Below are 14,764 nucleotides of genomic sequence, written 5' to 3'. Positions count from 1 at the left end.
TGGAATATTCCTGTTACCAAGAAAAACTGGAAGTTTTGAAAGCTCAGAGAAAATTTTTAATACTTTAATAGGAATGTTAGCAAAACATTCTTAAAACTGCAACATACTTATGATTTAATATTTAGTCACCTTTTATTTATATAGCGCTTTTAACAATACAGATTGTGTCAAAGCAACTGCACAGTATTTAATTAAAAATGCATTACATAAAAATTGTGCCAGTATGTTCCTGAAGGAAACAGTGGAACATCCAATTTAGAGATCAAAAATATTTGACCTATCACTGCTGCAACTGACCAGTCAGCGTTAAGTATTCCAGAGATGTTACACACAGAAATAACATCCAGAATAGTAGTGACCTAAATACATTTTTCAGTAATGAAAAACAAACCCGATTATGATTGACATTTTTCTTTGGAATGTTTAAAAAAGAAACATCTCAGTGCAGATGAAATTTTAAAGGCCCTTACATTTCAATCTATCATCTGATTTCTTATCCCAAGTTAAGACAGAGCAGTGAAAGCCGTTTTGAACAGATTTACAAAACGAGGGCAGTGTTTGGACGCATGCATGTGTGTGTGTATGTGTGTTTCAATTGAGAGTGCTCCATTTATACCTGAAGCTCTCTAATCCCTTGTGTCTGGCTGGGCAAAGAGAGTAATATCACATCTAAAACCCAGCTCTGCTCAAATCAGGTTGGTGTTGTGAGAACACAACTCTCAGAGGCTGCGTCTAACACTGCATCTGCTGAAAAAAGCTGTATAATCTATACAGCACATTCATGGCAGTCCATGAATTGTTTTGTATAAACAATAATAATTATCTTTATTATGTGGGCTGTCTGATGTGCTTAAAAAGCAACCGCCAAGGTTTTAGTCCAGACTGTGGATTTCAACTGCTCAAGCTCAGTTTAAAACACACGTGTCATCCTCTAAGCTCATAAAGAGGACTTAGAAAGGCCTGTCAGCAGACATCCACAACCTACAGTACACCAATAGTCTCACTGAGGGCTATTAATAAACTCATATGGACAGACTGTATCTGTTTCTATATCTGCATTGACCCAATCCAGTTATAATGCATATGTTAATGCAAATATTCATTGGCACAACAGTAACAAAGTGAATTTGTTTTGCATTTACAGCAGCTCTGCATTGGGACTAAATGCAATAATTAAAAACCCCAATAATACAAAACAAGTGTGAAGCAAAAGTACTAAACATTAAAATAAATTACAATAGCCGCAGTAGTTAAATGTCTGATGTCTAATGATAATGAGACTAAACATCTAAAGACCCTCTCAACTGCACTTTCTTCGTCCTTCCCAGTGTCCAACCCACTGATTTACAGCCCTTTAAGATGATGACATTGCAGCAAAAGAGTCAAATTCATTACTAATTTGCAATTACTGCTCCTGGCATCAGTGCATGGTGACAGAAATTAATGAACAATTAATGGGACTAAATGAGACAATAGAGATGCTCATTGATCTTTATGCACTGTAGAAGTGAATACAATTCAGTTGTAAGTCACGCATAACTGTGACTCACTTACCAAAGACTCACATACACTCTCAAAAGTGGTCCAAAATGTCTGCCAGAAATTCAATTAAGTGCTGAAATACTAAATATCTTCCCTTGTCCTTTCTTTCTCCCTACACGTCTGTGTTTGCGAGAGTGATTTAATAAAGCTGTGTGGTTGGGTTGGTTTAACCTAGTTTGAGTCATTTCTGTTCTCTTGCCTTAAAATTGAGACTCCAGATTTCCTCTTGCACCATTGTAGTTGGTGCTCTCGGCTTTCTGGATAAAAAGTCCCACGTTATCTTTTGAGTACAGAGCAAGTGATGTACTGAATAAACAACTAACTTTTATGATGGGGTGTGCAGTCAAGGCCATTAAATTGCAGCCGCTGGCTGTGCTACACGAAGACCCAAATACAGCTCGCTTACATCTCCTATAAAAAAAAATAAAAATACAACTGACAGAAGGTTGTTTTGACGCTGAAACATGTTAAACAGTATAACTCCCTGACACTTATACAACACCGTTTACAACAGCTCATAAACAACGCAAAATTTCACTCTTTCAAAAATAAATCTGGGGACAGAAGGTAGGAGGGGAAGAACTGATCGGTAAACGTTGGGTCAGAATGCGGTACGGCTTTGATTAATAGCAGAATGTTTAATGGGAATTGAGGGAAATGTGCGTCACGCTGGGCTCTGCCAACCCCATAATTACCGCAATATAAAAGAGCAGAGGGATCGTATGCTGCAGTGCCATGCCCCAGTGCCCAGTCTGACAAAGCACACCACGCCATTAAACACTGCATTACAGATACCTCGCTGAGGTGTATTCGGCTCTCACTACAGGACAGGGGTGATTTAAAAGGCATTTTATGACATCTGACCAAGTCAGAAATAAAATCTGCCAGCGGTGTGCGTTGTATGGGTGTGATGCAAGTTAAATCATCTCTTTCTGCTGCACTGCTGTTTAGTTTGTGTATGATAGATACCATGTCAGCTGCAGGTTATAAGAGGTGGGTGGCAATGATGTAAACTAAAGCTGGCATCCCATGGAGCACTATTTAAAACTTTGGATTTGGCCTCCAGCCGCCCTGTTTTGTGATCACGAAAAGTACCTGAAATTCTCCCTTTTCTATTAATATTAAATGAACTCACTCTATAAAGAGCCAGGAGTTTTCAGTTGGCATCTAATTTACACAGAATTTGGATCTTCTGGTACCATACATAATATATTTTAGACATCTTAAATTCCCAAATGATATTATTTTCTAGTTAAAAGCACTTAAGGAGAGCTGTAATCTAATTAAGTAAATGGAAAAATAAATCAAGGAAAATGTTATTAAGGAAAATTCATCTTCGGAACTAGAAAAAAATATATATATAGAGAGAGGAGGAATTATTTTGAATGTCCAAATTTACGCTTGGAAGTTACTGTGATCATGTGCATTGAGACAGCTGTTAGAAGGCACATTCTTATAAATACTGTAATTTTTAACAGATGGACCCCTCGAGACTGTTGATGCACATGAGAAAGTTCCTATTCACTGAAGGCTAATGCAGCCGCTGTTGATGTTTAGAGGCTGTGTCAGTCTGTTGATGCCCCACTGATGCTGTATATATCCCGTTGAGCAAAACTTTGAGGAAAGATGCCGATTTTTCCACCAACGTGCCCTTCTAACCACTCATCATTCACTGCAAAATGGAAAAAAAAAATACTTTTCTTACCCCACCACTTGTGTCTAACATTAAAAACAAAATTAATAACAAAAAACCCTGTGTTTCTGTACCTTCACTGAGAATGTCGATCGTGTCGCCTTCACTGAATTCCAAATCCTCTGGGCCTTGTGCATTGTAGTCATACAGTGCCACCATCTGATAGAGAATGGTCCTGTTGGCCAGAGGGTCCTCATTCTTGGGGAAAAAAAAACAGGAAGTTGACAAATAACATGTAATAACATGGTGTAACATTTGTTCATAATAGAACAAAACTAATGGAGATTGGTGTCTTATTGTCCCTCACAGTTTAAAGGAGAAGTTTACTCCTAGAATGAAAATTTCTTCATAATTTACTCACTCCCATGTAATCTAAGATGTACATATCTTTATTTCTTCAGTCAAAAGGAAATTAAAGGAATAGTTCACCCAAAAATGAAAATTAGCCCATTATTTACTTATCCTCCAGGCATCCTATAGGTGTATATGACTACCTTCTTTCAGACGAATGCAATCAGAGTTATATAAAAAATTATCCTGGCACTTCCAAGCTCTAGAACGACAGTGGCGATGTTTCTCTTCATCAGTCCAAAACAAGTCTAATAAAGTGCATCCATTCATAATAAAATGTGCATCATACAGCTCCAGGTGGTGAATAAAGACCTTCTGTGGAGAATCAATGCAAAAAATATCCATATTTAAAACATACACTGTAAAAAGTTTTCACCAGTTTCAACTTAAAAACTTAAAGTTGATTTAACTTAAAATCATAAGGCAGCTGCTAAACTTAAGCCATTAAATTTACAAGTTATATAAACTAAATTTTATTGTAATAAGTAAGGAATAATTGACGACGGGCCGTAGAATTCTTAGAAAATAATGCACACCCGAGGTGGTGATGCGGTCACGACGCGAAGCGGAGTGGCCGTTACACCTCGGGTGTGCATTATTTTCGTAGAATTCTACGGCCCGAAGTCAATTATTCCGCTTATACTACAGTTACCACACCTCAAGACATCGATCAAGTGATATATTTCAAGACATTCGTCCGGTTTTTATCCTTAAAACGCTATTGTGAGTAGGATTAATTTCTTACGCAGCTCATTCACCACTTCGTTGCTAGTTCCAAAACGTCATTTTAGAACTAGTAACGACGCTTGAGCTGTTAATAGCAAAATAATGCCGTTAATAATGAAGTTTAGACAGACCGAAAGACAAGCAGACAGACGGAAAGAGTGAGGGAGAGAAACTAAGTGTATGACTTTACCTCTCTCACGTCTGTCTCTCAAGGGTGACTGGCAGCATCGTCTCTACTAACAGTTAAACTTTAAGTTCATTTTCTTCAAGACCACGCCGTTGTTTCCTCGCGTTTGGGAGCTGTCATGTCGTTGTTAAGTTGTTATCGTCAGAGCAGCGCTAACAACATTAGCGCGAATGCTAACGCGAGTGCAAACTGTAACGTTATGTTACAGTTATGAGGTGAGTGAGAGAGGGCGAGAGAAAAAGAGTTTGTGCTTTCCGTACATGATAAAACGTAATATAATGTGGAAAAAAACATGGAAATAATCTGTCGTTATTATCCTGATGTTTACTGTATTTATTAGCTTGGCCAGTGTTATTGTGGGTTTTAGTTATTTTGCTGTTTTGGGCTGTAAGGACCTTTGAAATAACTGAAATGTGTGGCGAAGTGATATAGACATGCACTGCGGTCTAAAGCTGCCTGGAACTACGTTCGCCGTGCGTATCCCTGAATATAATGCACACCTCTAGAACGTTCATCAGCCAATCAGATTCAAGCATTCAACGGCCCTGTAGTATAAGTTAAAATGACTTGTAGTTTTAAGCTGATTTAACTTAAAAACTTAAGGCAGCTGCTGAACTTAGGTTTTTAAGCTGAATCTGGTGAAAACTTTTTACAGTGTAAGAATCACTTTAATCTATCTTGAGCCAACTGCTTGTACATGGAAGCTGCTTCAGGTGGATGATGTGTAACGTTGGCATTGTGCATGCAGTGCGGGCGCACAGTGGAGAAAGGTAAACAAAGCACTGGTCACGAATTAGCAGTTCAAAACGACAATTTGTAAAGAAAAATGTCATAGGATTTCAATGTAAACCAAGAGAAGACTGGTTTTCTTTTGTTTACATAAGCAAAGGAAGCAAAGTTTCCTTACTTTAGCAAACGTGTTATACAAGACTCACCAGTGCATACACAACGCAAATGTCCTACGTCATCTGCTCAGAGCTGCTTCTGTGTACGACTGTTAGTGCAAGCTGGATTAAAGTGATGTTTTTCTTACAAAAATGCATTGATTCGCTACAAGAGGCCTTCATTCACCCCCAAAGGCATGTGAGGCACTTTTTATTATGGATTAATGCACTTTATTGGACTTGTTTTGGACTGTTGAAGAGAAACACCCACCCAAATATTATAGAGCTTGGAAATGCCTGAATAATTTTTAATATAACTCTGATTGCATTCGTCTGAGAGAAGGAAAGAATAACTGGAGGGTGAGTAAATAATAACTAACCCTTTAAGGTTTTTGAGGAAAACATTTCAGGATTTTTTTCCATATAGTGTACTAAAATGGTGGCCAATGGGTTGAAGTTGCCAAATTGCAGTTTCAATGCAGCTTCAAAGGGCTCTACACGATCCCATCCGAGGAATGCATGTCTTCACGCATTGCGAAATCACGTTGGAAAAGTCTGTGTGGTTAGTTCTTGATCGGTGTACTTCATTTAAAAAACATAGGGTAAGGCGTTTTTCTGTAAATGGTGTTTGACTTTCTTTGCATGTTCACTTTTTAAACACTGGGTCGGTACTTCCACCTACGTCACGTGTGTAAAGATAAGGTCGAGCCAGTGCAAGATGAGCATTTGTGCTTAAAAAGTATATAAATTTGTATTTTCCAATCGTTTCGCTAGATAAGACCCTTATTCCATGGCTGGGATTGTGTAGAGTTTATTGAAGCTGCATTGAAACTGCAATTTGGACCTTCAACCCATTGGCCACCATTGAAGTCCACTATATGGAGAAAAATCTTGGAATGTTTTTCTCATAAACTTTAATATCTTTTCAACTGAAGAAAGAAAGACATGAACATCTTGGATGACATGGGGGTGAGTAAATTATCAGTGAGTAAATTATCATCAAAATTGTATTCTGGAAGCGAACTTTTCCTTTAATAAAAAGGTAAATCAAAAACAGGTTGATTTCCTCAAATGGTGTAAACACTGTGACTTTGTGGTGCTATCAAAACACTGCTTTGTTTGGGCATACAAACCAGCAACACTAACTTAACCACTGGCATGAATCTTTGACAAGACAATCTAACCAAACTAGATTTTTGCAAGTCGGTCAAGAACTGCAGTTAGTTTACCTGACACCAGATTTGGGCACGTCCTGATTCAGCCACACCTTCTAGGCTATCCAGTTTATCATCACCGCTTACTGGTATTAGTGCTCTGGTGCCATCCTTTCGGTGTCTGTGAGAAGAATCAGTAGTATGTGTTAGAGATGGTGTAGGGGTTTGTAAAATGGAAAAATGTGACCAGAGTTCTAACATACTTTAATGCTGAGAATTTATGGCAAGTAAAAGCAGGTCAACCAGATTGCAGGTCTGTGATATTACCTGAGGCGAACGTTCATTGCGGGCTGTCCTAATTTCTCAGTGATTTTGTCTTGCAGATCACGGAAAGATGTTTCTAAAGGGACTCTCAGAGCCATGGTGTATGTATAGTGCACTTTGACAATGACTGATCCAGACTCCTGAGGTGAAGTGTAGGCCTGAGAAAATAGAGGAGGGGTCACATCTGAGATTACAGCGGAGAGTTCATACAATCAGTTCACTGGAAGCATGAGCCAAGTAAACGTGAAGTTACAATACAAGAACTTGAAAAATGAAAGAAAAAGGAAAGTGTTTTTCAGAATTTCAAGTGCCTCTTTTGCCCATTACAAAGTTCTATCATGCGCACAATGTATTTGCATATTCAGAAGTTTTGTCACAAGGTAATCAGGTTTCTCTGCCAGACGGTGGCCTCAAATAGTTGGCTTTTCAAATTTTTATCAGCTTTCTTTTTGCTCCCTTGGGTGCATTTCTGACTGAATCAGGCCAAATCTAAGGCCTGCTGCCTCAACACTCCACTCCACTTCATGTCTGAGTCACAAAACTCATTCAAAAGATCTCATCTCACACAAAAGATTTACCATGACGGCCACTGCATTAATCATGCTCTGCTTCTATTTCCATCTACAGGACATGATACTGTCTTTCAGGCTTGACAAATTTTACAGAGAATTTGCAGACATATAAGATATAATCACAGAGGATGCAACCAGAAATTCAAGATTGAGGGCACCATATGTTAATAGACATTGAAAGACCACAAATCTGTCCCGTTTAATTTAATTTACAAATAGTTAAAGTTTGTTAAAAAAAAAAAAACTTAAAGGGCTAGTTCACACAAAAATGAAAATTATGTCATTAATTACTCACCCTTGTGTCTTTGCAAACCTGTAAAAACTTTCAGAAAAACTTTTCATCTTTCAGAACATAAATTGAGATATTTTTGATGCATCCAAGACCTTTCTAAACCTTGCATAGACGGCAAAGCAACTGAAATTATTGTTAAAATGGTCTATTTGACATCAGTGGTTCAACCGTGATGTTAGAATACTTTTTGTGTGCAAAGAAAACAAAAATAACTTTATTCAACGATATCTTCTCTGAGCCGTTATTTACAAATATAAGTTGTTGTTTTAGTTTTCTTTGCGCACAAAAAGTATTCTCGTAGCTTCATAGCATTACGGTTGAACCACTGATGTGACATGGACTACTTTAACAATGACCTTAGTATGTTTCTGGGCCTTGAAAGGGTCAGTTGTGTTGCTGTCTTTGCAGGCTCAGAGAGCTCAAGGATTTCATCAAAAATATCTGAACTTTTGATTCAAAGACGAACAAGTCTTACATGTTTGGAACAACATGAGGGTGAGTAATTAATGACAGAATTTTCATTTTTGGGTGAACTATTCATATAATAAACTTAGTAATATCATTGGTTATTAAACAAAACTAGAACTTAATTGACCTGAATAATGACACCATTTTAAAACCCTTTAAGCTGAAACAAATAAGTTCAAATGTTAACAAAATTAAACCTTTTTTTTATAGATCATCAACTTTACACAGTTATTGAACTAAACTGAATCAACACTGATTGAGGCTGAATAATGACACTATTGTATTTTAAAAACTGCTTCACAGCAGAATTTAGATTTGTCCTACATTTGATTCTGTTTTAAACTGTGCAGCTACTTTGAAACAATGTCAACTGTATAAAGCGCTATATAAATAAAGGTAACTTGACTTAAAGCTTTTAATTACTGGTAAAAATTTTGAATGTTAATTCCTTGCTAAACTGATTGTGTAGGTGAAATAAAACGTTGGAGTTCCTATTCTAAAGGGACCGCTGCTGTGTCCTGCAACAAGGTCAGCATTCTTTCATCATTTTCAAGTGCGTTTCGTTACTCACCTGCTGTGCAGGGACGCCGGTGGAGTTGTCGGTTGTAGGAGGAGTTGTGTGGGTAGCACCTGTATAGGAGGGGTACAACTCTACAGGAGAGAGGATGAAACTTACGTTCTTCAGAATACAGGTAGAGTTATTTTTGCTTTTTATTTTTAGGCCAGTTAAAGAAGAGACAGGAAATAATAACTGCACATAAGTGCATCATGCAACATTTTGAAGCATGTGTATAACAACTTTAGTCATTAACAAAGTTTCATATTGAATGTGTCCATTTTATCCAAATTATTTTCTGTACCTAATGAACGTTGAGATGGACCTTGGGGTCGATTTGGGGGGTTTAGAGCTGGTGGATGTGGGATGCCACTGGCAAGTTCCTTTAAACGAATATGCAGAGAAAAATCACTCAATATGCTACTGCCTATAACAACTTTAATTCAGTTATTGAACATGAAGGACAAGGTCACTGCTCCTAGTGTATGCCAAGCAAAGAAATGCAGATCTCTTTACTTGCTCAATTAATCATCACATCTCTGGCAAAGTGGTAACAAGAGGCTATAAACTTTTAAACCATTTTTATTTTATGATTGTCACTTTTAGTAGCGTTGCAAGGAAAAGAAAAGCAAAGTGTGCTGAGACAAAGCACAGCCTTTGCCAAATCTCTGTGGTTTGCAGAGTGTGCAAGCACATTTTTAAAGTAGAATAAAAATGCTTTTTAAAGCTGTCTGCATTCATAAAGCTGAACACATCTAAGAGAAAAGCTGTGTAAGACTTGGCAAATAACAAAACATTATTAAAAAATGAAAATGAAAAAAAGGTCAAACAAGGAATTTAAAAACAAACAAACAAACAAAGAAAGAAACACTTACGATTCGCTTGGTTTTAGCCTTGTTTTTCTTGCCCATCCGTTCAAGCAGGAAACTGGGAACCAGACCTCTCTGACATTTTCAAAGTAAAAAAGAAGAAACATCTCAGTTGTTATTCGATAGTCTGTCAGTCGTTTAATGTTATATCACATTGATGATGCCACTTAAACTGCTTTTGTGAAAGTCAAAAACATAGAAAGCAAGACTAATTTCATCAGTCGAAAAACATTCAATGTGCCTCCACATCAAAACGAATTCTCTGTAACAGTCCATCACATGCTAGAAAGAAAGAGTATCTCACCTTTCCATCATAAATAACAACTGCCAGTCCGTCCTTGTCATCATCACTGTACAAAAACAGTTCTGCTCCAGCAGGCACTGTTAGCTCCCCTGCCCCTTTTGCCACATATGCACTCTTCATTATCATGTAACGAGAGTCCCTACGCAGGAATAATTTATTCAGCTTCATTAGAAAGATATTTAGTGCTTAACGTTGGCATAAAATTAGTACAATATATAATGTCTGTGTATTAAGCTGGTCTTAATATTTCCTGAATATTAAATACTTACTTGCCATCTACCTTTGGCTCATAGTACCCTGGTGTCTGAAGGAACAAACAAAATCAGTGCAGTCTAGTTAGAAACTAAAGAAAGTGAGAAAAGCAGAACAAAATTTGGAGGTTGTAGCATCAGGTAGTAACTGTACCTGTGGTCTGAGAGGATCAAATCCTCCAAAGTCATCATTTGGAATCAAAGAAGTGATGACCTGAGAGAAGAAGACTTTCTTACATACATATCTATATTTTTAACAGATTTTCAGCTACTCTGAACCAGAGGGCCAGGACCCAGCAGCTTTTAAAGCAACTGTACAGCATGAAGATGCGACTCACCTTTGCTTCACCCAAGAAGTCCCTCGGTTTCAGCTGTTCTATCTCCTGTTTCCTGGGACGGAACACTTCACCCTCAGGCACCAGGAGAGGCTCCAAAACCTCTTTCCTCTGAAAATAAAATGGACAGAAACCTTACGTGATTACAATGTTTAGTGGAGTGTTGTTAGCTTAAAACACATACTGCTGAAATCATTATAATCTGCTGCACTCAGTGATACAACATCAGTAAAAGAGTAGCAATGGATGTCCTACACGGTGAGAAAAAATCTCCTCTTTGCAATAAAGTGATCACATGAGTCTTACAAAAATAGCCTCTAGAGCTGTGTCTAGGTTGCTCTTGCCTGCTCCTCTCTCCTGTAAGGCCGCCGTCAAAATTTCTCTGGCTTTGTCCCATTGTTGCAGTCTAGAGTGGACGGCTGCTGCATTATAAAGGACCTATGAGTGAAAAAAAACCCACACAAGTTGTACACGGTTTACTATATTATAACAATAAGACAATAAAAGATCATTCACTACTGTTTGGGTCAATAAGATTTTTTTTTTCTGAAAAAAATAAATAAATAAATAACAGCAAGTTTGCATAAAATTAATCAAAAAGTGTCTGTTCAAAAAATTCTTTAAAATGATCACGTTCTATAAAAATATTTCCTAGTGTAACACAACTGTTTTTAACTATGATAATATAATAATGAATGTTTCTTGAACAGCAAATAAGCATATTAGAATTGCAATAACATTTCACAATATTACTGATTTCACTGTATTTGAGCAAATAAATGCATATGTACACACAACCAGTCAAAAATTTTTGCACAGTAAGATTTTTAATGTTTTTTTTTAAAAGAAGTCTCTCCTGCTCACCAACGATGCATTTATTTGATTCAAAATACAGCAAAACAGAACTTTCTATTCATCAAAGAAACCTAAAAAACTATTTCTACTCAGCTGTTTTCAATATAATATTAATAATAAATGTTTTTTAAGCAGCAAATCAGAATATCAGAATGATTTCTGAAGGATCATGTGACTGGAGTAATGATGCTAAAAATTCTGAATAAATTACATTTTAAAATGTATTCAAATAGAAAATAGTTATTTTAAATAGTAAAAACATTATAACATTTAAAAATCAAATAAATGCAGGCTTGGGGAACAGAAGAGACTTCTTCAAAAGAACATTAAAAATCGTACAGTCCAAAACAACAAGTAACAAGCTGTGTTTTTTGTTTTTCTCTCATTTTGTTCCCATCTTCTTGTATTCTTTTTTTTTTTGGTTTTGTTTTGTTCTGTTTTTTGTATTTTTTCTCTCCCCCTCTGTGTCTCATTTGTGTATATGTGTGTATATATCTGTGACTGTTCTCAGCCTATGTCATTTTTAAGAAAAAAATATCAAAATCAAAGATGAGAATCATTCATAAATCTGCTGCTGTCAGCAAAAAGTAGTACTGAAGTCTTCTTGCGGGTTTACGCCAAAATAAAAATCAATATTCATAAATGTTAGTATTGTGATTTTACAGTTGTTCTGTACAATAAAATAAAAGTAACAAGCTGTTTTTTTTTTTACTGCCCTCTTGGGAAGCTGTAAAGTGATTCATTTCCTTGAACAGGACCCTACATTTAGTAACCCAGTGAGTAAGCTGTATCTCTATTATTCTTCCAGGGAATCATAAACCACACCTAGAACATGTCTAACAGTGGACTAGAGGAGCAAAATTATCATGCAGAGGTCATACATTGACTCTCTACAACTCTCTATTTTTCAGATAATAGACATTTGGGAAATAGAAAGGTCGTTTCAACTGAGGAATGCTGGATATGTCTTATCTTCTTTCAGTCTGGCATTTGACATTGCATAACCATGGAGCTCTTTTACTCAGCCCTCAAAGAGGCCTTGTGATAGCTATCTGAGCAGGTGAACTCCACCAGCGTTCAAGTTTAATGGCGGAGTTGACACAAGGCTTGACAGAAAACGTCAACAATTTCCCAACTCACAATAAAAAGTTAACAAATAAATCCAGACGATCATACTTTTATATATGGTTTTGCTTTAACTTTTTTGCACATACAAAGAGAAACAAGAGAGAAGCTTATGTTCTGACCTGCCAGCTGTACAATTTATAACGAAGACCCAGCTGTTTGTAGTCAATTACGGGGTTTTCCCTCATGTTTTTCTGAGCCCATATACAATCAGCCAATGCCTCCTCCAACCTGGTGTTAGGAAAAAGTGACACAGATAGAAAGGGAAAGAGAACGAGACAGAGGGAGCAAGAGAACAAAGAGGCAGTGTCAGATCAAAGTGAATCAGCCGTCCAGAACATCAACTTTAAACAAAAGAGGTCAATGTTTAAGATGCTTGTGTTGCATCAGGCTGTGGCGTACCAGACAGACTAGTCTGTTTGTTCATAGAGAGCTACAGCATGTAAAAAGAGTATCCTCACCTGTTTGCCATCATATGAACGGCAGACCTCTGGAAAAATCCCACAGCAAGACATGAATCCTTTGTGATTACCTGGTCGAGAGCCTGAAATGCATCATTGGACATTGTCAATGACATCTCAACAGTTCCATGGCCATTACATTTTTTTTTTTTGGTTACACTTTACAATAAGGTGTCATTTGTTAACATTAGTTAAAGTATTAACTAACATACAATACATATTTTACTCTATCTATTAATCTTTGTTAATGTTAGTCAATAAAAATACAGTTGTTCATAGTTCATGTTAGTTCACAGTGCATTAACAAATTTTAAACACAGCTTGTGATTTTAATAATGCATTAGAAGATGCTAAAAATTAACTAATAATTAATAAATAATTAATAAATGCTGTACAAGTATTGTCCATTCTTAGTTCATATTAACTAATGTAATGAACCGTTGTTGCAAAGTGTTACCATTTTTTTCCTAACGAAATAACGAAATAATTTATTAACCAAGGCCACAAGAAAGTGTTTTTCTAAAAGGTTCAAGGAAAAACGGTGTAAAAATGTAAAGATTAATAAAATTTAAAATAATTTTGAGGAAAAAAGACAAACATTTCATTAAAATAACCCAAAATACATAAAAGATCTTATTTTAATTAACCTCCTCAACACCTTTTTTTTTTTAAAGAAATATTAGTGAGATTTCTATAACACTTTACAATAAGGTTAATTAGTTAACATTAGTTAACACAAACTACGAATTAATAAATGCTGTAGAAGTATTGTTCAATCTTAGTTAATGGTAATTTCAGCATTTATTAATGCATTATTAAAATCCAGCAATGACTTTATTTTTGTTAACTAACATTAGCAAAGATTACAAAATAGTGTAATAAATGTATTGTTCACTGTTCGTTCATGTTAGTTACCACATTAACTAATGTTAACAAATTACACAACACCTTATTGTAAAGCGTTACTGAGATTTCTATATCTGGAAACATAAATTGTTTATTTATGAATTAACATAAATAAACTGATATAACAACAATACAGTTACATTACTTTTCAAAGCAGAAAAAAGGTAATGATGTGACAATCAAACTAAATATTTTCTAAATAATATTTTACACATTTATAATAATCCTTTTACATTTTTTTTTTTAAATTGGCACTTCATACATTCAAAACTAAACTATAACCCTCAAAAATACTGTTTAACAACCAAAAGCAATGATCACTGTATTGGAGTATTGCTACAGATACATTTCTATCATTTGCATAATTACCAATATTATGATTGTACCTTGATGGCCAAGTCCACCTGACCCAGGGCAATGTGTGTGGAAGCAACCACAAACTTAGTGCGAAAGTTGTGATCTGTGATCTGATTGAGGTTAGTAAGAGCACCCTGCCAGTCTCGGCTGTCTATTGCCCGCACGGCCTCATCCCACAGCCTGAGCAGCTCTGTGTACAGCATGGCCCTCTAGAACACAACAGAAATAATCAACTGTTATTTTTATTATCACTCCAAACCAAGACGTACTGAGAAAACATTATATTTTGGTCACTAATAACCTGAATGTGACAGCTACCTGCAAAGACAGGTGCGACTAGCTATGCAGGTTCTTGTAAGACAATAAAACCATAAAAGACCTAATACAAGCACAATGATCGGCACTTACCACTGTACAGAAGCAGAGATAATTCAGAAACTTGAATGGCTTTCTAGAGGTTACCGACCATTCAAAATCAGTGTGGCTCCTGAACAGGTGTATCCCAGACTTCTTAGTAAATTCACAGGAAAGGGATATTTGTAGTGTGACACA

General features: G+C 36.3%; 1 protein-coding gene across 1 annotated transcript; it reads right to left on the bottom strand.

Moving 5' to 3' along the window:
• Positions 1-54: 54 nt before the first annotated feature.
• On the bottom strand, positions 55-14,764 carry noxa1 (NADPH oxidase activator 1). Its single transcript, XM_073841038.1, has 16 exons — positions 14,621-14,764; positions 14,242-14,421; positions 12,950-13,032; positions 12,611-12,719; positions 10,815-10,946; positions 10,512-10,619; positions 10,328-10,387; positions 10,192-10,226; positions 9,923-10,061; positions 9,625-9,693; positions 9,054-9,132; positions 8,765-8,844; positions 6,865-7,019; positions 6,613-6,718; positions 3,310-3,433; positions 55-3,214 (listed from the first exon to the last, which is right to left on the bottom strand). The coding sequence occupies exons 2-16, from the start codon at positions 14,413-14,415 to the stop codon at positions 3,108-3,110; spliced, it is 1,560 nt and encodes a 519-aa protein (XP_073697139.1). The 5' UTR covers positions 14,416-14,421; positions 14,621-14,764; the 3' UTR covers positions 55-3,107.

Source organism: Garra rufa, chromosome 5 (genome assembly GCF_049309525.1).
Source record: "Garra rufa chromosome 5, GarRuf1.0, whole genome shotgun sequence".
In the NCBI taxonomy this organism is placed as follows: Eukaryota; Metazoa; Chordata; class Actinopteri; order Cypriniformes; family Cyprinidae; genus Garra; species Garra rufa.
This window is presented reverse-complemented; position numbering and strand designations above follow the sequence as displayed.

What these genes read in the sequence shown, in the direction of transcription:
- noxa1 (XM_073841038.1), bottom strand. Translation starts at nt 14,415, where the DNA reads ATGCTGTACACAGAGCTGCTCAGGCTGTGGGATGAGGCCGTGCGGGCA. An exon ending in TTGATCCTCTCAGACCACAG is followed by an intron (nt 10,227 to 10,327) that starts GTACAGTTACTA and finishes TTGTTCCTTCAG; the next exon opens with ACACCAGGGTACTATGAGCC. An exon ending in TCCATCTCAACGTTCATTAG is followed by an intron (nt 8,845 to 9,053) that starts GTACAGAAAATA and finishes TCTCTCCTGTAG; the next exon opens with AGTTGTACCCCTCCTATACA.